Here is a 24953-nt window from a genome sequence, read left to right as displayed (position 1 = left end):
AGGCTATAGGCTTTCGTGTGCTCTGATCATGCCTGTGAATAGCCACTGCACTCCAGCCTAGGCAATATAATGAGATTCTGTCTAAAAAAATAAAAATTGTTAAAGAGGTAGGGGATTTGGCCCAAGTCACACTTTACTAATTTATAGCAGAGCTAGAACTAAACTGGTGTAATTTTTCTTTGGGCCTAGTTAAGAAGCAGTAATAGGGTGCCTGGTACAGTGGCTCATTCTTGTAATCCCAGCACTTTGAGAGGCCAAGGCAGGCGGATCACTTGAGGTCAGGAGTTACGAGACCAGCCTGGCCAACATGGTGAAACCACGTCTCTACTAAAAATACAAAAATTAGCTGGGCGTGGTGGCAGGTGCTTGTAATCCCAGGTACTTAGGAGGCTGAGGCAGGAGAATCACTTGATGCTGGGAGTTGGAGGTTGCAGTGAACTGAGATCATGCCACCGCACTCCAGTTCAGGCGACAGAGCAAGACTCTTTTTTTTTTTTTTTTTTTTAAAAAGGCAATAATAAATTTATCGTAGTTTAGGAAAACTAAATTACTGGGATTATTGAGCATTATGTAGCTAATTAGAAAATGGTATTTGGCATCTTCATGAACGTTTCCTTGTAAACCTAATAATAAGTATAATATACTGTACCAGAAACTGGCTGTGGGTGGGAGAGCTACAATATTCTGGTGGTGATTAGCATTTTCATATATCCCAAATTATGAAATACAAACATACCCATTAAATGTTATGATAACATGGAATCAGTTTGGAGATGGCGAGAAGCTTGCTAGTAAGGATAGAACTAACTAATAGGATGATAACTGGAAGACTCCTGTTCAGTGAGATATTTGGATACTTACCATGTATGAGACAGTGGTGTGCTGTTATGTGTTGAACTATCTCTCTGAGGAGGCATGTGGAAGTCCCTGATTTGTAGCTTTTGCCAGTTTCTATGGTGTAAGTACTTGTATCATGGATGATTTCCAGCAGTCTATATGAAGTCCTTCATGCCTATACGAATGTGGTATTCAGGAGACCTGGCTTTCGTGACCCAGTACAAGCTGGTTCCAGCATATCACTAGGCACAGTGCACAGAGGGTCATACAATGATGAATTAGACAAACCAGATAGCCATTGGAAACTCCAGCTGAGATTAGCTAAAATGCTATTTCAGATATGTATCTTAATGAACTTGGCAAGAAAGTAAGGATTCTAAGTGGAAATGGGAACCTGGAGAGATAAACAGAACACTAATGCCAGATTTCTGCAGTGAGAACGTTTGCCAAACTAATTGAACTTAAGCATTGACTTTTTACTCCCTCGAGGGGCTTTTGAGGGTAGGAGACAAAACCCAGGGCTCTAAACAACATGGGGAATCTGATAACTGGGGACACCCCCTCTGTGAGGAGAAACCTTAGGGTAAGAGTAAACATATAAACCTGCCACCTTCATCTCAACTCCAGCTGCTTCAGGGAACTACCAGAAAATTCTCTCTTGAACTTTGGGACTAAGCGGAAAAGTAAAAAAGTTAAACATTTTTCTAGAGAATTCATCAACATAACAATTGACTCTAGTATCTCTTTGCAACCTGTATTCATACTACTTAGATATTCTGAAAACCTTCAAGGTAAACATTTGGTTTCATGTGCTGGACTAGTAGTATCCTTAGATACCTGATTGAAGCAAACACAAATGTTTTCTGGCGGAATTTCACCACTGTTTTTGAATGGAAATAATTTCCACATTGAAAATGAGAGCAAATATTTTCAAAGTGTTAATATTTGATTAATATAGTTCAAAAAATGAAAGTGTTGAAAAATGAGAAAAGAAGTTAAATTGAAAAATATCTATATTAATAGTTGATTAAAATAGTTCAAAAAATGAAAGTGTTGAAAATGAGAAAAGAATAAGTCAACTTAGAAAAATCAAATAGAGCTTCTAAAAATGAAAAGATTTTAACAAATTAAATACTAACTGAGCAGGTTTAACATCTTAAGAATTTGTGAATTAAAAAGAGGGTCAGAAAAAAATGTTCAGACTGCAGCCCAGAGAGAAAGAGAAAATGGAATGTAAGACAAAGAAGTTGAAGAGACATGGAGGGTAGAATGAGAGAGCATCTAACCAAAATTTAATCAGAGTGTGAGAGGAGAGAGTTTATAAAAGGATTATAGGCAATATTTGAAGAACTAATGACTGAAAATATCTTAAAACTGATGAAAGATACCAATACTAGTTTTGCAAAAATGTTATAGCACATATGTGACAAAAAAGGAATAGTATTTGTTCTTCATAATTGATAATAGCACATAATTGATTTCCTTGCTTCCAGATTTCTAAATGAAGTCATATGTAACTTTGCCAATCAAATATTATTTTAAAACTCTTCTGAGAAAAAGCTCTTATGACATTCCTTGGTAACGTTGGATTTCAGAGTTGTAATATTGTTGTTCATTCCAGAATTTGCAGAATTTGCAAGTGCTGTCATGACTTTTTTTGTCCTAATAGTGTACTTAATGAGGTAGAATCATGAGGTTGAGGGAGAATTGAGAAACTGTCTGTGAAAGTAGTATTTCCAGAATCATCATAAAAGGAGAGCCAGATTGTCTGTCCTTCAACCATAACGCTTCCCTCATATTGTCTATTAACAAGAGAATAGAAAATCTATACATTTTAGTGTAATTTATTTAAGATCATATTAGGCTGAGCATGATGACTCCTGCCTGTAATCTCAGCACTTTGAGAAGCCAAGGCAGTAATATCACTCGAAGCCAGCCTGGGCAACATAGTGAGATGCCAACTCTACAAAGTTTAAAAAAAAAAAAAAAGTAACCAGGCATGGTGGCTTACACCTGTAGTCCCAGCTATTCAGGAGGCTCAGTTAGGTTAATTGTTTGAACCCAGAAGTTGGAGTCTGTAGTGAGCCCTGGTCATGCCACTGCACTCCAGCCTGGGCAACAGAACGAGACCACAACTCAAAACAAAACAAAACAAAACAAAAACAAAGATATTAAATCCTTAGAAACATTGATTGCCTGAATCTTGATAAGTGGATAACATGTGAAGCCAGTCTGTATTTTTGTTGTCGTTGTTCACCACTAGAAAACATATAAACCCAAACCAAAACTAAGAAATTAAGTTGTGGTTATTTCTTATAAAAACAAATGATTTTTGAATTTGTAAATACTGGCTTTACCAAAGAATTCACCACAGGATTTCTTCAAATAATCATCTTATTACATTTAGTTTATCTTGTATGTATATAATTCAGAGGCTATTTAGCCCCAATATTAGATTGGACAACATTTTTATACTTGTTAAAAATTACGATGTTCTGGCCGGGCGCGGTGGCTCAAGCCTGTAATCCCAGCACTTTGGGAGGCCGAGGCGGGTGGATCACAAGGTCAGGAGATCGAGACTATCCTGGCTAACATGGTGAAACCCCGTCTCTACTAAAAATACAAAAAATTAGCCGGGCGCGGTAGCGGGCGCCTGTAGTCCCAGCTACTTGGGAGGCTGAGGCGGGAGAATGGCGTGAACCCGGGGGGCGGAGCTTGCAGTGAGCCGAGATCGCGCCACTGCACTCCAGCCTGGGAGACACAGTGAGACTCCGTCTCAAAAAAAAAAAAAAAAAAAAAAAAAATTACGATGTTCTTCATTCATTAATGTATGTATGCTATTTCATTGTATGGATGTGCCGTAATTTACTTGTATAACTTGTTGAGACATGTAAGTTTACTACTTTTCATTATTAAAACAATATTTCAGTGTACATCGTTCACATTTTTTATTTTTTCCTGATAAGATTCTTAGAAGTAGAATTGCTGAATCGTACAGAATGTTAAACTTTTTAACACTTGTCCTGTTTCCTTTAAGAAGGGCTGTCCCAGGGCATATGAGTACAAGAAGGCCCTTTTTCCATAGCCCCCCCATCAAAGGGGTGTGTGTGTGTGTATTTTAACATATTGAGTAGTAAAAATATCTTATTTGAATTCCACGTCTCTGGTTACCCATGAAGTTTAACTTTTATTTTTTAATATTTTCTTAACCTTTTTTGCAAGAACATTCTTCTAGATCATGACATACTAAATCCAGTGTTTTTCTTTTATTCTGACTTCTCTGAAGAATTTTTTTTTTTTTTTCCTGAGACAGAGTCTGGCTCTGTTGCCCAGACTGGAGTGCAGTAGTGCGATCTTGGCTCTCTGCAACCTCTGCCTCCTGGATTCAAGCAATTCTCCTGCCTCAGCCTCCTGAGTAGCTAGGATTACAGGCTCGTGCCACCATGCCCAGCTAATTTTTGTATTTTTAGTAGAGATGGGGGTTTCAATATGCCGATCAGGCTGGTCTCGAACTCCTGACCTCGTGGTCTGCCTGCCTTGGCCTCCCAAAGTGCTGGGATAGGCGTGAGCCACCACACCTGATATAAGAATTTAATTCTTAACCCTTATCTTTTCCTATCCATGACTTCAGTTTTTTCTTCATGATTTCACTTCCCCTAACTCAAATGATCACCTCTTTATCTTCCCATACCTAAAACCATAGTATTGTCTTTAGAAGAGTCAGTCTAGTGCTTTCCAGTCTGTATTTTCTTCAATGTAATATTCTCCTTTTGCTATCCTTTGGTCATCTAAAAAACTTAAATCTAACAGAGGAAACTGGGTTGGTGATGCTACCTTGATACTTAACTGCCACGGGTTCCAAAGCACAGAAGTCTCTGGACTGTCCTCTTCCTTCCACTTACCGATCCGTCATTTACTTTTTTCACTTGCGTTGTCACTGTTCTAGTTTAGGCTGACATTTGAAAAGTTGTCTAATTCATCTCTCTGCCTCTGGATTTTTCCCTCCAGTTTATCTTACACATCGCTAGTTACTAATTTTTTGAAAATACTACCGTGATCCTGTCATTTCTAATCTCAGAAATTTTTTTGGAGCAGTTGAAATAAGTTGCTCACTACTTACTATTCACTTACTTACAATAGGTTGTTAAAATTACACACTGTCCTACACTGCTGACCAGAGATGGAGATCGAATTCGAAGTAATGGAAAGTTTGGGGGCCTTCAGAATAAAGCTCCTCCAATGGATAAACTTCGGGGAATGGTATTTGGAGCTCCAGTACCAAAACAGTGTCTGATCTTAGGGGAACAAATAGGTAAGTTGAATAAGTACTTAAATAGCAATTTCTAATTTAATTTTACTTTTTTTTTAAGAGCTTATGTTTTGAGAATCTAACATGAAAACTTAACAAATGTAAATAAGTAACAAATGTAAGTAAGATGTTTTTGTCTACTACTTTCAGCTTTTTTATATCAGGTAGTTTAGAGTTATGTAAATACTAGCTTTATCCTTTGTATTTTCATTCTTATATGTAGCGCATGCCTCTGTTACCAGCTACTCGGGAGGCTAAGACGAGAGTGTTGCTTGAGCCCAGGAGTTTGAGGTCAACCTGGGCAACATAGCAAGACTCCGTCTCTTAAAAAAAAGAAATTTCTCTGCTTATTGAATAAGTCAGTATTTTATTACATAATCATAATACTTATTTTTATCTTGAAATTTGTAACTATCTAGAAAAATTAAGGCTTATTAGAAAGTGTATGACATGTGATCTCCTGCCTATTTTTCCCTTCTACAGGCTGTGTCCCTTTGCATCTAATTAGCCAATATAATTATCTCTGCACATCTGTGCTCTGAAGTGGATATACTTACCAGGAAGTCTCCTTACCATCCATTACCTTAGAGCCTATTTGCTCTTAATTTATATAATTAATTCTCATACACTCAACTGTCTACTTTCCCAACACAGAGCAGTTTGTTGTTAACTTTTAGTTGCAAAATACATATAACATAAAATTTACCATCTTAACCATTTTTAAGAGTACAGTTCAGCTGGGCTTGGTGGCTCACGCCTGTAGTCCCAGCACTTTGGGAGGCTGAGGCTGGCAGATGACGAGGTCAGGAGATCAAGACCATCCTGGCTAACACAGTGAAACCCTGCCTCTACTAAAAATACAAAAAAAAAATTAGCTGGGCATGGTGGCATGTGCCTGTATTCCCAGCTACTCGGGAGGCTGAGGTAGGAGAATCGTTTGAACCCAGGAGGCGGAGGTTGCAGTGCGCTGAGATTGCACCACTGCACTTCAGCCTCGGCAACAGAGACTCTATCTCAAAAAAAAAAAAGTACAGTTAATTGGTGTTAAGTGCATTCACATTGTTGTTCATTCTATCTCCAGAACTGTTTTCAGTATGCATAGTTGAAACTTTGTATAAATTCTCCATTATCCATTCCCTGACAATTATACTACTTGGGAGTGAGTGACATGGTACTGCTTTCTGTGTCTCTGAATATGACTCTTCTAGATACTTCATATAAGTGGAATCATACAGTATTTGTCCTTTTGTGACTGGCTAGTTTCACTTAGCATAATGTCCTCAAGGTCTGTCCATGTTGTATGTAATAAGTATTAGAATGTCCTTCCTTTGTACAAAGGCTGAATAATATATATTTCATTGTATGTATTTGCAACGTTTTGTTTACTTTTATTTACTTTTTTCTTATTTTTATTTTTCTTGACATAGAGTCTCACTCTGTCACCTAAGCTGGAGTGCAGTGGCACAATCTCAGCTTACTGCAACCACGGCCTCCCGGGATCAAGCAGTGCTTGTGCCTCAGCCACCCAGTTGCTGGGATTACAGACATGTGGCACCACACCTGGCTAATTTTTGTCTCTTTAATAGAGATGGGGTTTGAACTCCTGGCCTCAAGTGATCCACCTTCCTTGGCCTCCCAAAGTGCCGGGATTACAGGCATGAGCCACTGTGCCTGGCCACTTTGTTTACTTTTATTAAAGTAAAATACACAGAAAAATGTGCATATTTCGTGAACATTCAGCTTGATGGATCTTCACAACATGAACACTGCACTTGTATTAAAAAATAGAACATCAGACTGGGCGTGGTGGCTCACACCTGGAATCCCAGCACTTTGGGAGGCCAAGGCAGGCAGATCACCTGAGGTCAGGAGTTCAAGACTAGCCTGGCCAACATGGTAAAACCCCATGTTTACTAAAAATACAAAAATTAGCTGGCCATGGTGGCAGGTGCCTGTTGTCCCAGCTACTCACGAAGCTGAGGCAGGAGCGTCACTCGAGCCTGTGAGGCAGAGGTTGCAGTGAGCAGAGATTGTGCCATTGCACTCCAGTCTGGGTGACAAGAGTAAAACTCTGTATTAAAAAAAAAAAAAAAAAAGATAGAAACACCAGTACTGTAGAAGATTTCTTTTTGGCTTCTCCACTTCCTACCCACCACTCCATACTCAAAGGATAACACCTTTCTTGACTTACAAAGTAGCATAGATTAATTTTGCCCATTTTAGTACTTTATATACTTGGTATTTTGCAGTGCATACTTTTTTATATGTCTGGTTTTGTTCATTCAACACTATGCATGCAGTTCATTTTCATTGCAGGAGAATATTTCATTGTGTGAATGAAATGTACAATTTATTCTACTGTTGAGGAATTTGAGCAGTGTCTTAAGTCTGTTTTGTGTTGCTATAAAGGAATACCTGAAGCTGGGTGATTTATAAAGAAAGAGATACTTAATTTGGCATTCAGTTCTTCTGGCTGAAAAGTTCAAGATTGGGCATCTGCATCTGGTGAGGGTGTCAGACTGCTTCCAATCACAGTAGATGAAGAGGAGCTGGCATGTGCAAAGATAACATCTTAAGAAAGGAAGCAAAAGGGGAGGGGAGGGAAGGTGCCAGGCTCTTTTAACAACCAGCTTTTAGGAACAGAGCAAGAATTCACTCACTCCCTAGGGATGGCACTAATCTATTCATGAGGGATCTGCCTTCATGACCCCAACATTAGGCCTCACTTCCCAACACCACCATACCAGGGGTCAAATTTTAACATGAGCTTTGGTGGAGACACACAAACCATAGCAGGTAATTTCCATTTGGGGCTATCAGTTCGGCCTCAGTTTTTAAATTAGTAGTTGAGAAAGGTGGTAGTAAGAGGAGTCATACTTCTGTTTACGACATCAGTGAACACATACAGTCTGTACAATGAGTGAATATCTAAAGAAACTGGTAAGAAATCAGAGAAAACATTTTAATCAAGGTCAATGAATTAATGTAAAAGGCCTCGACTCTATACCTAAGCATTTTATGGCAGTAGTTCCCAAAACCAGAAAGAACTACCTATGGAACTTAAAAAATACACAGATGTCATATTTAATATTTGCTTATCTTTCTTGACAAATATATTCAAAGATACACTCCCACATATAGACTAATGATTCATTGATAAGAACTCAAATCAAAGGAGACCATTTAAGGTTACTAATGTATATAAAGTACTAATGTATATAAAGTAAGCAATAGCAGCCATGCGTGACTACTTTAAGCCAAACAGGAATCTATTAGAAGGAAACTGGAAGAAATCATAGATTTACAGGAGATGGAAACAGCTAAGACGAAGTCAAAGATGACTCTGGGACAGTCAGCATCCTTGAGCTCCAGATACCTTCACTCTGGAGTTTTAATATAACTTAACTCCCACCACTACTAGGAGAGAGAAATGCCCACCGCCTTCCAGGTCAGCCAGACTTAGTAAGGATCAAATAAAGCAAACAGCTTTGGAGACCCTTCCCTGGGTATCATGGAATCATTCTCAGAGCAAAAGCAATTTTGAGGAAGGCCATCACCGTAAAAATTGTCCACTACTAGCACAGTTATAAGCAAACTATTTGTCTTCTAAATAATTTGCCTATACATTGTCTTGCATGATTAGTATGAGATAAGAGCAAATCAGAGCATAAGAAGAAAAAAAATTACTGGATATTTACATATTATAAAATATTATTATATTGCAGACACCCTGTTAAGGTTATCACATGAATGATCTTGTTTACTGCTGTTATCTTCATCTTATAGATGAAGAAGTTGAGGTTCAAAAAGGATAGATAACTTTCTCATGTTTAGAATAGTGTGTGTATTTGTTAGCACACTGAAGAAAGTAGAAAGAAAAATACTTTTAATTCTGGGTTATATAATTGAGATAATTTTCTCCATTATCCCTTTCTATATATTTTTCCAGACTTGCCTCAGTGAGCATTGTGTCACTTTTATAATCAGAAAGTTTTACTTATTGTTTTTAATATTCATGTTTTTTATTTTATTGTATTTTATTTTTTGAGACAGAGTCTCACTCTGTTGCCCAAGCTGGAGTGCAGTGGCTTGATCTAATTGCTACCTCCACCTCCCAGATTCAAGTGATTCTTGTGCTTCAGCCTCCCGAGTAGCTGGGATTACAGGTGCACACCTCCACACCCAGCTAATTTTTATATTTTTGTAGAGATGGAGTTTCACCATGTTTGCCGGGCTGGTCTCGAACTCCTGACCTCAAGTGATCGGCCCACCTCGACCTCCCAAAGTGCTAGGATTACAATGTGAGCCACCTCCCCCGGCCGAATTCATATTCTTCTAATGCATAATTGATTTTCTAGGAAACATGCCTAAACAAACAATCCTAAATACAGACAAGGTATTGTTTTATTCAGATGAATATCACAGCTTTGTTTTTCGTTTGTTTTTTGAGAAAGGGTCTCACTTTGTTGCCCAGGCTGGAGTGCAGTGGCATACTCATGGCTCACCATAGCCTTCCATCTTACCGGGATCAGGTGATCCTCCCACCTTAGCCTTTTGAATAGCTGGGACTACAGGCTTGTGCCACCACATTGGCTAATTTTTTTGTATTATTATTATTTTTTTGTAGACATGGGGTTTTGCCATGTTGCCCAGCTGGTCTCAAACTCCTGGGCCCAGGCGGTCTGCCTGCCTTGGCCTCCCAGAGTGCTAGGAATTACAGATGTAAGCCACTCTGCCTGGTTACAGCCTTGTTTTTCAAGTAAAACATAGAAATGTTAAATTCTTTAATTGAATTTGTAACCTGGAGAATGTCTATGTCAAGGTTAAGTGGAAGGTGAATAAAAATACAAATATCACACATGTTAAAAATTAAACCTGTAAACCTGTGGAATGAAAAGAAAAAAGTGAGAGAGTAGACCTTCTGGTTTTTTCCCCACCATTTCTTGTTTCCTATACAAACTTAGGATGTTTCAACTTACGTTTTTCAACTTCACAACGGTGTGAAACCAGTACACATTCAGTGTGCTTCTCAACTTACAATGGGCTGTGTCTGGATAAACTCTTAATAAGTTGAGAATATCATAAGTTGAAAGTGCACTCTCAACTTTTACAATATTTTCAAGTTATGATGGGTTTATTGGGACATAACTTCATCGTAAGTTGAGGAGCATCTGTATTATTTCAAGTTTTCTGTAGAGATCTTGGAAATAGAACTACTTTTAAAATGCAAAGGAAATAACTAAGCACACTGTAGAAGCCAGAATGTAGACAGAAGAGAGAAGAGTTGTTAATAATAACTCAAAAGAAGAAATGCATCTTATAATCAATAAGTAATTGCATAAGTCCCCCCTCCCCTGCAGTTTTGCTTTCTATAAATTCAGTTACCCGAAGTGAATGACAGTCCAAAATAGGTGAGTGCAGTACAATAAGATACTTTTAAGAGAGAGGGAAACACCACGTTCATATAACTTTATTATCTATATTTTTATTCTGTTTTATTGTTGTTAATCTCTACTGTGCCTAATTTATAAATTAAAATTTATCATAGGCTGGTATGTATAGGACAGAACACACTACAGGCCGGACACGGTGTCTCACGCCTGTAATCCCAGCACTCTGAGAGGCTGAGGTGGGTGGATCACCTGAGGTCAGGAATTCAAGACCAGCCTGGACAAAATGGTGAAACCCCCTCTGTACTAAAAACACAAAAAATTAGCTGGGCGTAGTGGCACATACCTGTAATCCCAATTACTTGGGAGGCTGAGACAAGAGAATTGCTTGGAACCCAGGAGTCAGAGGTTACAGTAAGCCAAGATCACACCACTGCACTCCTGCCTGGGCGACAGAGTGAGATTCCATCTCAAAAAACAAAATACCACAGTATAGGTAGAAGAAAATAATTCAAATGTCCCTAGCATGAAGAAAAAATATTAAGATGAGGGATATCCCAATTATCCTTAGTTTATCTTGACACATTATATAAAGTATCGGAATATCACATGTGCCCTGAAAATGTGTACATCTATCATGTATCAGTTTTAAAAATGAAAAACAAAGTCTTGAGAATTGGAAAGGAAAAAAATGGTAACTATTTGTAGATTGTCTAACAGTATACCTATAAAATCCAAGGTAATCAAAGATAAAAATTAAAAGAATTTATTAAGGGAGAAAGTTATAAAAGTAGCATACAAAATAATAGCATTCATATAATATTACAGTAAGCAGTTAGAAGATACAATGGGAAAGGAAAAAAGTCATATACAAGAACAACAAAAATAAGTTTTAAAAGGTGTTTCTGCTGCCAAACATGTTTGATCCTTAAATACAGAGAAAAATAAACATGAATGAATACCTAAGAACATAGACTTCTGCTTCTCACCAAGATGGAATAACTTACATGAAACAAACCAAAGAAAAAAACCACTGAGGCCAGGCACAGTGGCTCACGCCTGTAATCCCAGCACTTTGGGAGGCCAAGATGGGTGGATCGCTTGAGACCAGCCTGGGCAATATAGTGACACCTCATCTTTACAGAAAATAAAATAATTAGCTGGGCCTGGTAGCTCGCTCTTTTAGTCCCATTTCTTTGGGAGGCTGAGCTTGCTGTGAGCTGTGATTGTGCTACTGCATTCCAACCTGGATGGCAGAGTGAGGCTCTGTCTCAAAAAAACAAAGCACTGAGCAAACTATGTGAAAGAACAGTTTTCAAGACTTTGGATGTCAAGCAATGAAGAATGGTGATTCCTGAGAAATATAAATCAATTGAAGTAGCCCTATGGTTGCTTCAGCTTACTGCCTGGAGAGATTTTCCAGACTGTGTAAAACAGAAAGGGGGAACCCAGGAAGAAGCTCAGTAGTCTCAAAGTTGAGAAGAACAGGCTGGGAGTCCAGGAAGGTCAAGACAACTATAGTTCACAGACAGGTTACTGGGAAGGCAAGAGCTGCCTTTGAGAGAGAGAGAGAGCTCTGGAAATGCAGTAGGTCTCCCTTCAGTATCCAGCTGAGTACTAATTAGTGCATGTATGTGAGAAGACCACCCAAGGCTGGAAAGAAACACCCTGAAGATGAAACAGTAGTCAGAACTCTTAGTTTAATTTTATAATAGTAAACCATTTCCAAAATATTTATTGAATTGTAAAATCTGAAACTATACTTATTGAGAGCTACTATATTCCCAAATATTTCCCGTTATTTACTCCTTTAAACTTTACCAATAAAGTACAAAAAGAGCTCATAGAGTTAAAAATATTTCTTTACAAATAAAATTTGCTTAAAAAAAAAACCGCAATACTTTCATGGGCTGCCTAGGGCTGTCAGAGACAGACTGTATGTAAGACAGTGGTCCCATAAGATTATAATGGAGTTGATTACCTTTTCTATGTTTAGATACACTAATGCTTACCATTGTGTTACAGTTACCTACAGTATTTAGTACTGTCACATGCTGTACAGGTTTGTAGTCTCGGAGCAATGGGCCATACCATATACCCTAGGAGCATTGTAGACTCTATATACCATGTAGGTTTGTGTAAGTACACTCTGTTGTGTTCACTCAATGACGAAATAACCTAATGAAATATTGCTCAGAGCACATCCCCATCATTAAGCAACACATGACTACACAGACAGAGTTCAGTAGTATCCATTGGGAGTTTCAGACATCCACTGGGGGTGTTGGAACATGTCCCATGAAGAAAAGGAGGGACTGCTGTAATACATAGTTTGTAATCATGACATCATCAAAAGTATTAACATTTTTATTATATTCATATACTTTAAAATATTATATGTCTGACCAGGTTAGACATTACTTACACTTTATTGTTTTCCTACTTGATTTATTATAATACTAAGCTGTCAATATTACGGTCAATTATTACGGTTTTTTAAATAAAGCCATTCTTAATATTTTTATGAATAGTGACGAAGATTAGTTACGCACTCTGGCTTTCAGGGAAAGGGTGTTTTGTTTTGTTATGGGAATAGAGCAGTATGATCTCTCATGGACCTGTCACCTAGCTTTGATTATTAAAACATAGCCAGTCTTGTTTCATTTACACCCACCCTGTCACAGCTTGCCTCTATCCTCCTCTTCCTGGGTGGGTTATTTGAAGCAAGTCAAAGCAGAGGTTCTGGTGTATTTTTTCTTGTAGTTTTTCCCAGGCATAAGTGCTTATCAGTTTTTTTGCCAATAAGTTTCTTAGAATTATATGGAGCACAAAGTTTGAAGAGCACTAAATAGTATTTAGGAAAGTCTATGCATCTAACTGCATAAATCCTTCAGTGGTGAGAAAGTTGCTTCAGCCTTCTATTAACTCATGTTTGGGCAGTCCTTAACACACTTACCTGATAACAGCCTTTCAGATATACTTTCAATCCTTTTGTGTTGTTTCTAGTAGCTTTACATAGTCATTCTCCTGGACACGTTGAAATGGCCTATCTTAATATTGTGACTCATTTACATACAAAAATAAGTATTATTTTATGTATGTAGAAAACATTGCTTGAGGCCAGGCCTGGTGGTTCATGCCTGTAATCCCAGCAGTTTGGGAGGCTGGGGCGGGTGGATCACGAGGTCAGGAGATCGAGACCATCCTGGCTAACACAGTGAAACCCTGTCTCTACTGAAAATACAAAAAAATTAGCCGGGCGTGTTGGCGGGTGCCTGTAGTCCCAGCTACCCGGGAGGCTGAGGCAGGAGAAGGGCGTGAACCTGGGAGGTGGAGCTTGCATTGAGCCAAGATCGTGCCACTGCACTCCAGCCTGGGTGAGAGAGCGAGACTCCGTCTCAAAAAAAAAAAAAAAAAAAAAAAAAGAAAAGAAAACATTGTTTTAATGTGGAATTAGAAGTGCTGTCAGACCAGAATAAAATTCTCAATAAATCATAAAGCATAAGGAACATAAGGGTCTTAACGTCACTCAATTTCACATATAGAATTTGTATTTAAATATGAATATATTCACAAGCACACACAGATGTGTACGTGTAATTTGGCCACTCATTCTAAGTGTGGATTTCTAGAATATTGGGTAGGTTTCTTTTGAAAACACTACTCTTGACCCTTAAAGTATAGAATATCTTATGTTACACCTAATGTACTCTGTACTCTTAAATAATTTCTTTCACAGTTTTATTTATAAACCACTTATATATGTTTGTTAAGTGTTTGAATGTTTATATGTCCATTCCCATGGATGTTGATCATCTTGATGTGTGACTAGAGTCTTATCCAGATGCTAAATGTTTCAAGTTTTGCAAACCAAGTGGCAAAATCAAGGATGATGTTATGAAGATATTTATATAACTATTTAAAATCTAACCATTTTAAACTGGATGGGCCAGTGGTTCACTCCTGTAATCCCAGCACTTCGGGAGCCCAAGATGGTCAGATCGCCTGAGCCCGGGATTTCAAGACCAACCTGGGCTCAAGCAGTCCACCCACCTTGGCCTCCCAAAGGTCGAACAGCATAGTGAAACCCCGTCTCTACAAAAATTAGATAGGTGTGGTGGCCAATTTGCCTGTAGTCCAAGCTATTCAGGAGGCTAAGATGGGAGAATCACCTGAGCCTGCGAAGATGAGGCTGCAGTGAGCAGTGATTGTGTCACTGTACTCCATCCTGGGTGACAGAGTGAGACCTTGTCTTAAAAAACAAAAACAAAAAACTGAAATAAACCATTCTTGGCCCATGAGTGGTAGTTTACTAACCCTTAGCGTAGAGTATAGTCACTATTTAATACTTAGTGTCTAGTAAATCATGGAGACAGGCAATAATCTCAAACCTGAATAATATAATACTTTTTTGGAATTTCAAAATTTATGGCAAAAAGAACACTTGATCATTGTGGAAAAAAATTGGAACATACAGGCAAGCATCATGAATTTTTAAAAGAACTCATAATTCCCAAACCTACAGATTAAACATTGTTAATAATTTATTGTATCACATTCCAGCCTTTTGTCTATACATGTGGGAGTATATTAGTTTAAAATAAGTTGAATTATTCTAACAATTTGGTTTTATAGTCCTTTTCTATATACTTTTCTATGGTGGACATTTTCCCAGGTCATTAATTTGAATAATGTAATACATTTTTAGACAAAGTAATTTAAGGAAAGTTAAGTTTTTTGAAAGTGAAGTATTTTTCTGAGTGTGTTTTTAAAAAATTCTATGTTTTTTTTTTGACAGAGTCTCACTCTGTCACCCATGCTGGAGTGCAGTGGCACGATCTTGGCTCACTGCAAGCTCCATCTCCCGGGTTCACGCCATTCTCCTGCCTCAACCTCCTGAGTAGCTGGGACTACAGACACCCGCCACCACGTCCGGCTAATTTTGTTTTTGTATTATTAGTAGAGACGGGGTTTCACTGTGTTAGACAGGGATGGTCTTGATCTCCTGACCTCATGATCCATCCGCCTCAGCCTCACAAAGTGCTGGAATTACAGACGTGAGCCACCACGCCCGGCCTAAAAATTCTGTGTTTAAAAATAATAGCCATGCTTTTTGGAAGCAATGATTTTCTTTTTTTACAGTACAAAAAATAAGAATTAATGAGTTGCAGTGCTGCCAAATTTGAACCACAGCATGCTCACTGTCAGTTATACTTACACATCTTTTTATTAGAAACCCCCTGTAACTCATCAGTTTTCATTTGGGAAGTAGTGATTTTCTAACAATACAATATTTAATATATTTGCCTTCCCCCTGCCAAATTTGTCCACATGGAATTATATTGAATACTGAATATCGGACAAGATACAAACATTGGCTTGAGAGAGTGATCCAGTAAAAACAGAGCACTTTTTATATAGAGAACTCTTCCCTGACAGAAGTAAACTTAAGTCAAAGAAAGAAAGTTAAAGTTAACAAGTTTGTGCTGGGATCTTAACTATGCTTTTTTATTTCATTTGTTTATATTGAATGTTTTGTGGCTTTAAAAGTAGATCCCATATGTTACCATAACACAAATCCCAGTGTTGCTCATTTTTTCCCCTAAAACGTGAGTTTGGTTTGATATCAGTAATTTAGTCAAATGCATTTGGTTTCTTTACAGATCTTCTTCAGCAGTATCGTTCTGCTGTGTGCAAAGTAGACAGTGTGAATAAGGATCTTAACAGTCAATTAGAGTACCTTCGCACTCCGGATATGAAGAAGAAAAAGCAAGAACTTGATGAACATGAGAAAAATCTCAAACTAATAGAGGAGAAACTAGGTAAGTCTTTACTTTTTGTTAACTTCTACTTCCTTTATATGGAGATAAATATTTTTGATGAGAATCCAACTGTAAGAAAAAAGAATGCAGATGATTCAGAACTTAACAAAAACTCTTAACCTCCAAGTCCTATCTGATAAATGGTTATAAACTCTTCTTTCACCAGAAGTAGTAAGAGGCATTCTCAGTATTCTTTCTTAATTCATTTTCTATAAATTATGACATATTCATGTTTGCATTTCTCTCATATAATAATTCCATTGTTTTTATTGTAAGGTTAACTTTCTACATTTTCCATCTTCACAGGTATGACTCCCATACGTAAGTGTAATGACTCATTGCGTCATTCACCAAAGGTTGAGATGACAGATTGTCCAATTCCTCCTAAAAGAATGAGACGAGAAGCTACAAGACAAAATAGGTGAGTTTGACCTGAGAATTATGTTTGGTTAGTTTACTAAAGTTCTTGGGTCTCACGATAACTTTTTTTTTTTGAGATGAAGTCTTGCTCTGTCACCCAGGCTAGAGTGCAGTGGCACAATCTTGGTTCACTGCAACCTCCACCTCCCGCGCTCAAGGGATCCTTGTGCCTCAGCCTCCCGAGCAGCTGGCATTATAGGCATGCACCACCATGCTCGGCTAATTTTTTGTATTTTTTTTGTAGAGATAGGGTTTCACTGTGTTGGCCAGGCTAGTCTCAAACTCCTGACCTGCCCACCTTGGCCTCCCAAAGTGCTGGGACTACAGGTGTGAGCCACTGCGCCTGACTGGGTCATCATACTTTAAAAACAGTATGCGTTCATGTCTAATTCTTCCCTTGAGCCAGAATATTTTAAATTTAAAAAAAAAAGTAATAATGAAGATAAAACTTAAGCATTATATTCTCTTAGGATACTCAATCTTCTAAATAACTTGTGCTAGTTATTTAGAAATGTTAATAGTTTATTTTTATATTATGTTAAAAGTCATTGTAAGAGTCAAATTGCTTGTCTATTGTTTGGCTCACTGCGTTCTCTTTCATAGGATCAGTAACTTAATAAGTATAGAATATGCAAAACCATTTGTAAATCGCTTATTTTAAAATTGCTTATAATTTTTGCTTTGGAGAATCAGATGCCATTTCGATCACCAAAAGACCAACACAGCCATTTCCACCCTAACTTCATAGTAAGAAAACTGTCCCTTTTAGATTAAATGTTAGTAAAGTCATCCCACAGAAGGATATCATGGTACTGGTGTTTCTCTTTTATTATTTCAAAAGGTTTAATGGTAGACTCTACCTGAATATGTTTTCTCATATCAACCGTAGAGGAATTCCCTTGAAACTATGGTGTTTGGAATTGGTATTCTTTGCCCTTTGCATCTGCATATTCTACATTTATTCAGTAAAGATTTGAAATCTCACTCTGTGGTATATGTTGCTGGGTGAATAAAACTGACATGGTTCTTGCCTCCGTTGGAATTCTGTAATTCTCTGCAGTAGAGGGACAATTTAAAAAGTAAGCTTTTTTCTATTTAAAGGAATGAAAAGGCCAGGTACAGTGGCTCACGCCTATAATCTCAGCACTTTGGGAGGCTGAGGCGGGCAGATCATGAGGTCAGGAGATCGAGACCATCCTGGCTAACGTGGTGAAACCCCGTCTCTACTAAAAATACAAAAAATTAGCCGGGCATGGTGGCGCACGCCCGTAATCACAGGTACTCGGGAGGCTGAGGTAGGAGAATTGCTTGAACCCAAGAGGCGGAGGTTGCAGTGAGCCAAGATTGCACCATTGCACTCCAGTCTGGGCGACAAGAGCGTGACTCTGTCTCAAAAAAAAAAGAGAGAAAGAAAATAAGAAATGAAAAAATGATGAAGAAAATGATAGAGAAACAATATCAGTTGTCAGGAGAGATGCTTTGAAACAGAGAACTGAAGCATGGGAAGGAACCAGCCATATAGGGATTGGTTTCAGTCAGAGGTTGGGAAGAAGGCATGATGCTCTAAGAAAATAACAGATGTGGCATGTTTGAGGAACTGAAAAGATGTTAGTGGCTAAGGCATGGTATGCAAGAGGGAGAGAGCCAAACTGTTGTTGAACATAGAGGCAGAGGCCAGATTATGAAACTTCTCCATCATGTTGCAAAAAAATTCTGTTTTAAGTTCATTGATATCTCTTGAGTATCACACATGTAGGCATGTGAATGATGTGTTCATGGGCATGAGGTGTATACAGATGATTAAGCTGATCATTCAAAGTGTGTTGGGGCAATTTAGCATCAGAAAGACTCTTTGCAGTAGATTTAGACATATAATTTTTAGAAATCATGAGTTCAAAATGATGCAAAAATCCCTTATTGGTTATCATTGCTGGTTAGTAGGGCACTTGCTTGTGACTGTGAAAATTTATATATTCATATAGAAAAGACATATGTATGAACTATCAGGTTACCAAATAGTTACAGAAAGTTCTTCTTTATAAAAGTTCTTCTTTGTAGAAAGTTCTTATATTAGTTAAATAATATGGTGTCTGGGATATACTCTTAAAATACTCCAGGAAAATAAAGTGGCAGAGGATATCAAAACAAGACTTGGCAAAATGTTTTCATTACTGAAGCTTGAAATAGGAAATTCACTGTATTATTCCCTCTGCTTTGATGTAGGTTTTTCATAATTTTTTAAAGCAGTATTTTATAAACAGTGGGATTATTTTTTTAAGAGACCAGAACCCACTTCCCACTAAGGAAATTCCTCAGGTGCAGTTCTAGGCTAAGATGTAAGGTACATGTTTTTGTGCCACAGTCTTAGCACTAAATTTGTCCTAGACCTTCCAGTTATTACAGCACTACTATGGACATTGATTTGGATCTTGTTAATTAAGATTTTGTAGCAATTCAGAGAGAATTTTTTAGTTTATAATATTGTTAGTAATATAATGATCATCAGTCATGTGTATACATATATCAAATGGTTTACTTTACAGTGTTGTACTATACGTTGAGTCACATATATAATTTTAAATTTTCTAAAAGCCATTTAATCATAGATGTTATTGAACCCAATATCCAAAATATTTCTACATGTAAACAAAGTTAAAAATGATTAATGAGCTATTTTACATTCTTTTTTAAAAAATACAGAGTCTTCACAGTTCAGAAGACGGCAAATCTCAATTAGGACTAGCTATATTGCAGGTACTCTGGAGCCACACATGGCTGGTGGCTACCGTTCTGGACAGCACAGGTCTAGAAAGAGCTGATGATCATAAAATCTTGTATCCTGTGCATCCTTACCTCTATTCCATCTTTCAGAGGCAACCCTTGTTTTAACTGTTAATTTTTAGTTACTCTGTCGTTGCCTACCCTTTTAAAAATTACATTATCATGACTATGTAAATATTGTTCAGTACTAGGCAAACTTGTGTGCTAGAATTACATTTCCTTCTCTATACAGGTCTAATGTCATGACTCTTACTTAGGCCACCAGTTAGAGCTCCAAACATCAGGCTCAAATAAATCTTCCTTACTCTGTTATTCTTAAAATCACGTGAAGTGTTATTCCAGTTGTTACTAAGACTCTTTCTTGTTGTTGATTTTTCTGGAAGTTTTAATTGCCACCTTTTTTTTTCTTTCCCTATGTATTTTAATCACATCTTCTTCCTGCTGTACCAGTGACTAGTAACTGTGCAGGCCTCCTGTAAATCTGCCATGCTGGGTCTTCCTTAGTTATTCTCTTGGATTATATCCATTATTTATTGGATTCCATGTCTTTCTCTCTCTTATAAATTCCTTAGAAAAAGTGTGTAGAAAGATAACTTGGAGCCCTTCCATGTCCGAACATGTCTTCATTTTGCGATCACATTTGATTGAGGTTTTCTGGGGATAACAGGATAGAAACAAGGCTAGAATATACTAGAGGTGAAGGGACTGGGAAATAGTCTAGAAATAATAGGAGACAGTCTGCCTGATTCAGCCCCAGAAACACTATGAACTCAGAGTCAGAACAAAAGAGTGAGAAGTCCAGCAACTCTCCGTTTGGGAGTGGCAAATAAAAGGACAGAACAGAATGGAAAAAGAAAGGAAGCCACAGCCTAGAATGTACCAGATTTTCAACCCAAACTTTGAAAGCTTTGTTTCCTTGTCACCAGGCATGAAAAGATGCCACTACAAAGTTAGGTAACAATGGAAATGAGTTAAATGTTGGTATATTGGCTTTTGGTAGTTTGCTGGCACACTAGGACCTAATGCTGGCCTCTGGGAACCAAAAGGCTGATAATTGGCTCTGCACCTGCACATTTATCTATTTTTTTTTAATTCAACAATTTTTACTTATTTATTTTATAGAGATGGGGTCTTGCTGTGTTGCCCAGGCTGGTCTCAAGCTACTGTCCTGCCGCGGCCTCCCAAAGTACTGAGATTACAGGCCTGAGTCACTATGCTCAACCCAACATCCACATGTTTAAAGCAAAACCTGTGGACCCATGACCTTGCTATGCCCTATCCCAGTTATAGTTACCATCAAATCCCACTCAGAGAAGAGACTTGATGGTAAAACAGTTCTGTTTTTATGATAGTAGAAGAAATTCCAGCTAGCAACATAATCCTCTTTCTTAAATGTAATTGTACAACCAAGAATCATCACACAAATGAGGGTAGCCAGCAGCATGAGAGACAAAATTCAAGATGAGTTCCAAAATCAACCTGGAGGACAGTTTAGTAAAGAGACTAGATCTCTTTTATAAAATTGTAATTACTATGTAGCCGAAAGGAGCCAGGACAAGAATGAATAAACAGATTACAAATATTGTTGCTGAAATAAAAAGTTCAATAGGAGGACTAAAGTCAAAAAGAAAACTTTCCAAATACAAAAAGAGAAGACAGAGAACCAATTCAGACTCTTAGGAATCTAGAAAGAAGAAAATAAAGAAGAAAATGGAGAAGGAAATGCTATCATGTGGAAGAGAATTTCTCAGGGATGAATGAAATTAATTGAATGCCCAGCAACAATGACTGACAAAATGCTCACTAAGACACTTCATAGTAATACTGTATCATGTCAAGGAAAGGGAGAAAGAATGTCAGTGTTTTTAGAGAGCCAAAGAACCATATTTTCACTGCAGCCTTTAGCACGTGGGGACACACACACACACACACAATGCTATCATTTGTTTAGCTTTGTGATGGCAGTATTAGAAGTTTAGGTTGAAAATTTGGTGTATTCTGGGCTGTGACTTTCTCCCCTTTGCATCCTGATTATCTTCAGGAAATTTGTTAAAATCACTATTAGGGATTTTCTCATCCTCAGTCTTTTCCTATTCTCTATAAATCTTTAATAAATCTCACACTCTCAAAAGGTCAGAGCATTTGAAATAAAAATCTTAACAGTATTGAATATTGGTATATTTCATCCATACAATCGAACAAATTTAATAGTAGGAAATAGGTACATTATATGTGTTTCTGTATATTTATGTTTATGTTTTTATTTACATATGTATATTGAATATATATTTGTTAGCGCTTACAGATCACATACTGTGTTTCAACTTTAAGATTTCATTAACTATGAAAATGTCATTTTATGAAACATTAAAGAAAAATATTGCCAGTTAACTCGACATTATAAAGTACATCTGGATTTCAGAGATGTTAATTGTGAAAAAATCTTAGAATTCATTAAATATGCTTAGCAATATATGATACTATGCAGTAGACTCCATTGTTTTCTTGAAAAGAGGCTTCAGTTTTCTAAATCATTTTCCACTTATAAAGATTAAAAATTAGTTCTGTTAAAAATATTTATCTTCTGGCCGGGCGCGGTGGCTCAAGCCTGTAATCCCAGCACTTTGGGAGGCCGAGATGGGTGGATCACGAGGTCAGGAGATCGAGACCATCCTGGCTAACACAGTGAAACCCCGTCTCTACTTAAAAAATACGAAAAACGAGCCGGGCGAGGTGGCGGGCACCTGTAGTCCCAGCCACTCGGGAGGCTGAGGCAGGAGAATGGCGTAAACCCGGGAGGCGGAGCTTGCAGTGAGCTGAGATCCGGCCACTGCACTCCAGCCTGGGGGACAGAGCCAGACTCAGTCTCAAAAAAAAAAAAAAAAAAAAAAAAAGAAAATATTTAGATATATCTGAATTTTTTAAATCTGTAGGTACATATATCAAGGTGTTCACTGTGTTCATCTCTATATGAATGGGATTATGAATATTAATTATGTTTTATTTTGCTTGTCTTTGTTACTTTTCTGTAATAAGCATTATAATTCCTGTTCTTAAAATAATAAGTTCATTTAAGGAAAAGGGGGTGAAAAGCAAAAATCTGCAGAATTTGGGTCTGAGATAATACCATTTCAAAGCACTGTGATACAGATTATATATATTATATACTGTGTGTGTGTGTTAACTACTTTTATTTGGGGGCTTGTTTTGCATACATGTGAAGGAAACGATTGTATATAAGGATTTAATTAAATCTGTTTATACCAAGAATTATAATTAAGAGAATATGGTTTCATTGGATATTTAAGCATCCAGGTGTGATGAGGGAGTTCAGGAAAGGGAAACCTTTGGTACATAAAACTTTGTTTTCTTTCCCCTTTGACCAGGATTATAACCAAAACAGATGTGTGAGAGGTGACAGAGAGAAGAGGCCATTGGTCTCAATAAGAATGCCCTACTTTCTGCATCTCTGTTTCAGAAGACCAAGAGGGTGACTTCCAGACTGAGTATTTCTGGGGACAATACAAGTACCTGGGCATGAATTTCCATTTTGATTCAGATGGGACTGGAAACAACCATTCAATTTTATGAATCTTACTGGACATTATGGATCTACTGGAATTATTCCAGACGTTATGCCCTTTGGTTGTCATTACCTTGCAAATGTGTAAGAGGAAAATGTGCTAATATGGCAGTGACTGTAAAACTGGCACATGGCATTTATTAATCCTGAAGAAAAGTATGTGTACTATTTTTCAGTATAAATATAATGAACATGTTAGAACTATTTCTTGAAAACCTTTTTATTACTTTTGCGTGAATTTATTTAACAAAGATGTTTTGTCTTCTGTGTAAGGGAGGTTCTAGAGGCTAGATATTTAATTGTAAATATGTGAGGAAACTCAATGCAGAATTCAGGATAAAAATTTTAAAAGCACAGGTGTTTGGGAATTGAAATGTTAAGATACCCAGAACAACGTTAAATCGATGAGTGAACTTGTGACAGTGGTAGCATTTCAAATTTCAAAAGACTTATCCTGTATATATATATATACACATATATATATATAATATTCAGCAACACCAAGTTTTATAACTATTGTTTGATTTATTAATACTAGAATATGTAGTCTCAGCCTTAATTTTACATTTACATTATTTTGTAATTTTTTATTACTATTTTTAAGGGATTAAAGAGAACATACATTCTCACATTAATGTACTTTCTGGTAGAAAGTTGCTGCAAAAACATTTGAAATGTATATTAACTCAACCTAATGTATGTCATATATATGTCTTTGTGTAAGTTCAAGACTATTAATCTGTGAAGTTATTTTGTAAGGACATACATTTGGTAAGTTTGTGTCCCAGGAAATGTATGTGTTTTTAAACCCTTTCTAAATATGCAGGCTGTTAATAAATAAGATTGTTTCTTCCCTACTGAATAGATAAGTGTTTTTCTTTTTAAAATTGGAAGCTTCGTGAAAGTTATCTTGTTAAAAAACTATAATGATGTTAACCTATCTTTATAATTGGAAATTATTTAAATTGTTGTTACAGAAAAAACAAAATGGCAATTATAGAATTAGCTATGGGGAAGATTGGCTCCATAGTATTACAGGTTGAGTATCCCTTATTGAAAATGGTTGGGACCTGAAGTGTTTTGGATTTTGGTTTTTGTGAGTTTTTTTTTTATTATTTTGGAATATTTGCATTATATTTACCAGTTTAGCATCCCTAATCCAAAAATCTTTCATTAGAAATTGGAAATCCTTCAATGAGCATTTCCCTTATATGTCATATCTGCGCTCAAATGTTTTGAATTTTGGAACATTTCTTGTTTCTGATTTTTAGATTAGGGATACTCACCCTGTACCAATATTTGCAGTCCTTAGACATTAGATTATATGAAAATGATTGATAGGTAAGAAAAGTTAAAGAGAAATCACTTCTTAGGAACTAGACTTGAAAGTATAATTAATATGTGGAACTAGTTTGCTTTTATAATTCATTGTGTCAAGAAGGAGTAATGTTTTAAATCCAAGGCATTGAGACTATCTAGAAGCAAAAAACCTAGTTTTAAAATTTCTTAATTTTTATTAGAAGTGTATTTAAAGGCCGGGCGTGGTGGCTCACGCCTGTAATCCAAGCACTTTGGGAGCCGAGGTGGGTGGATCATGAGGTCAGGAGATCGAGACCATCTTGGCTAATACAGTGAAACCCCATCTCTACTAAAATTACAAAAAATTAGCCGGGCGTGGTGGCAGGCGCCTGTAGTCTCAGCTACACGGGAGGCTGAGGCAGGAGAATGGCGTGAACCTGGGAGGCGGAGCTTGCAGTGAGCCGAGATTGCGCCACTGCACTCCAGCCTGGGCAACAGAGCGAGACTCTGTC

The 24953-nt window shown here is 37.3% G+C and overlaps 1 protein-coding gene across 5 annotated transcripts in view; it reads left to right on the top strand.

Annotated features, from left to right (window-relative positions):
- The window catches only part of SMCHD1 (structural maintenance of chromosomes flexible hinge domain containing 1), a 153480-nt gene extending 129481 nt beyond the window's left edge, over positions 1–23999 (top strand). For 2 of the 5 annotated variants that reach the window (XM_021929971.2, XM_021929972.2), the window contains 4 exons: positions 4978–5149; positions 16200–16358; positions 16665–16779; positions 22946–23999. In XM_021929971.2, coding sequence (XP_021785663.1) covers positions 4978–5149; positions 16200–16358; positions 16665–16779; positions 22946–22970 — 471 coding nt within the window. In that variant the 3' untranslated portion in view covers positions 22971–23999. Of the gene's footprint in view, positions 1–4977; positions 5150–16199; positions 16359–16664; positions 16780–22945 lie in introns of those variants that run through there. The other 3 variants (XR_002518629.2, XR_002518628.2, XR_002518630.2) reach the window with 2 other exon arrangements.
- The last annotated feature ends 954 nt before the right edge of the window (positions 24000–24953 follow it).

The sequence above is a fragment of the Papio anubis genome, chromosome 19 (assembly GCF_008728515.1).
Source record: "Papio anubis isolate 15944 chromosome 19, Panubis1.0, whole genome shotgun sequence".
NCBI lineage: Eukaryota > Metazoa > Chordata > Mammalia > Primates > Cercopithecidae > Papio > Papio anubis.
This window is presented reverse-complemented; position numbering and strand designations above follow the sequence as displayed.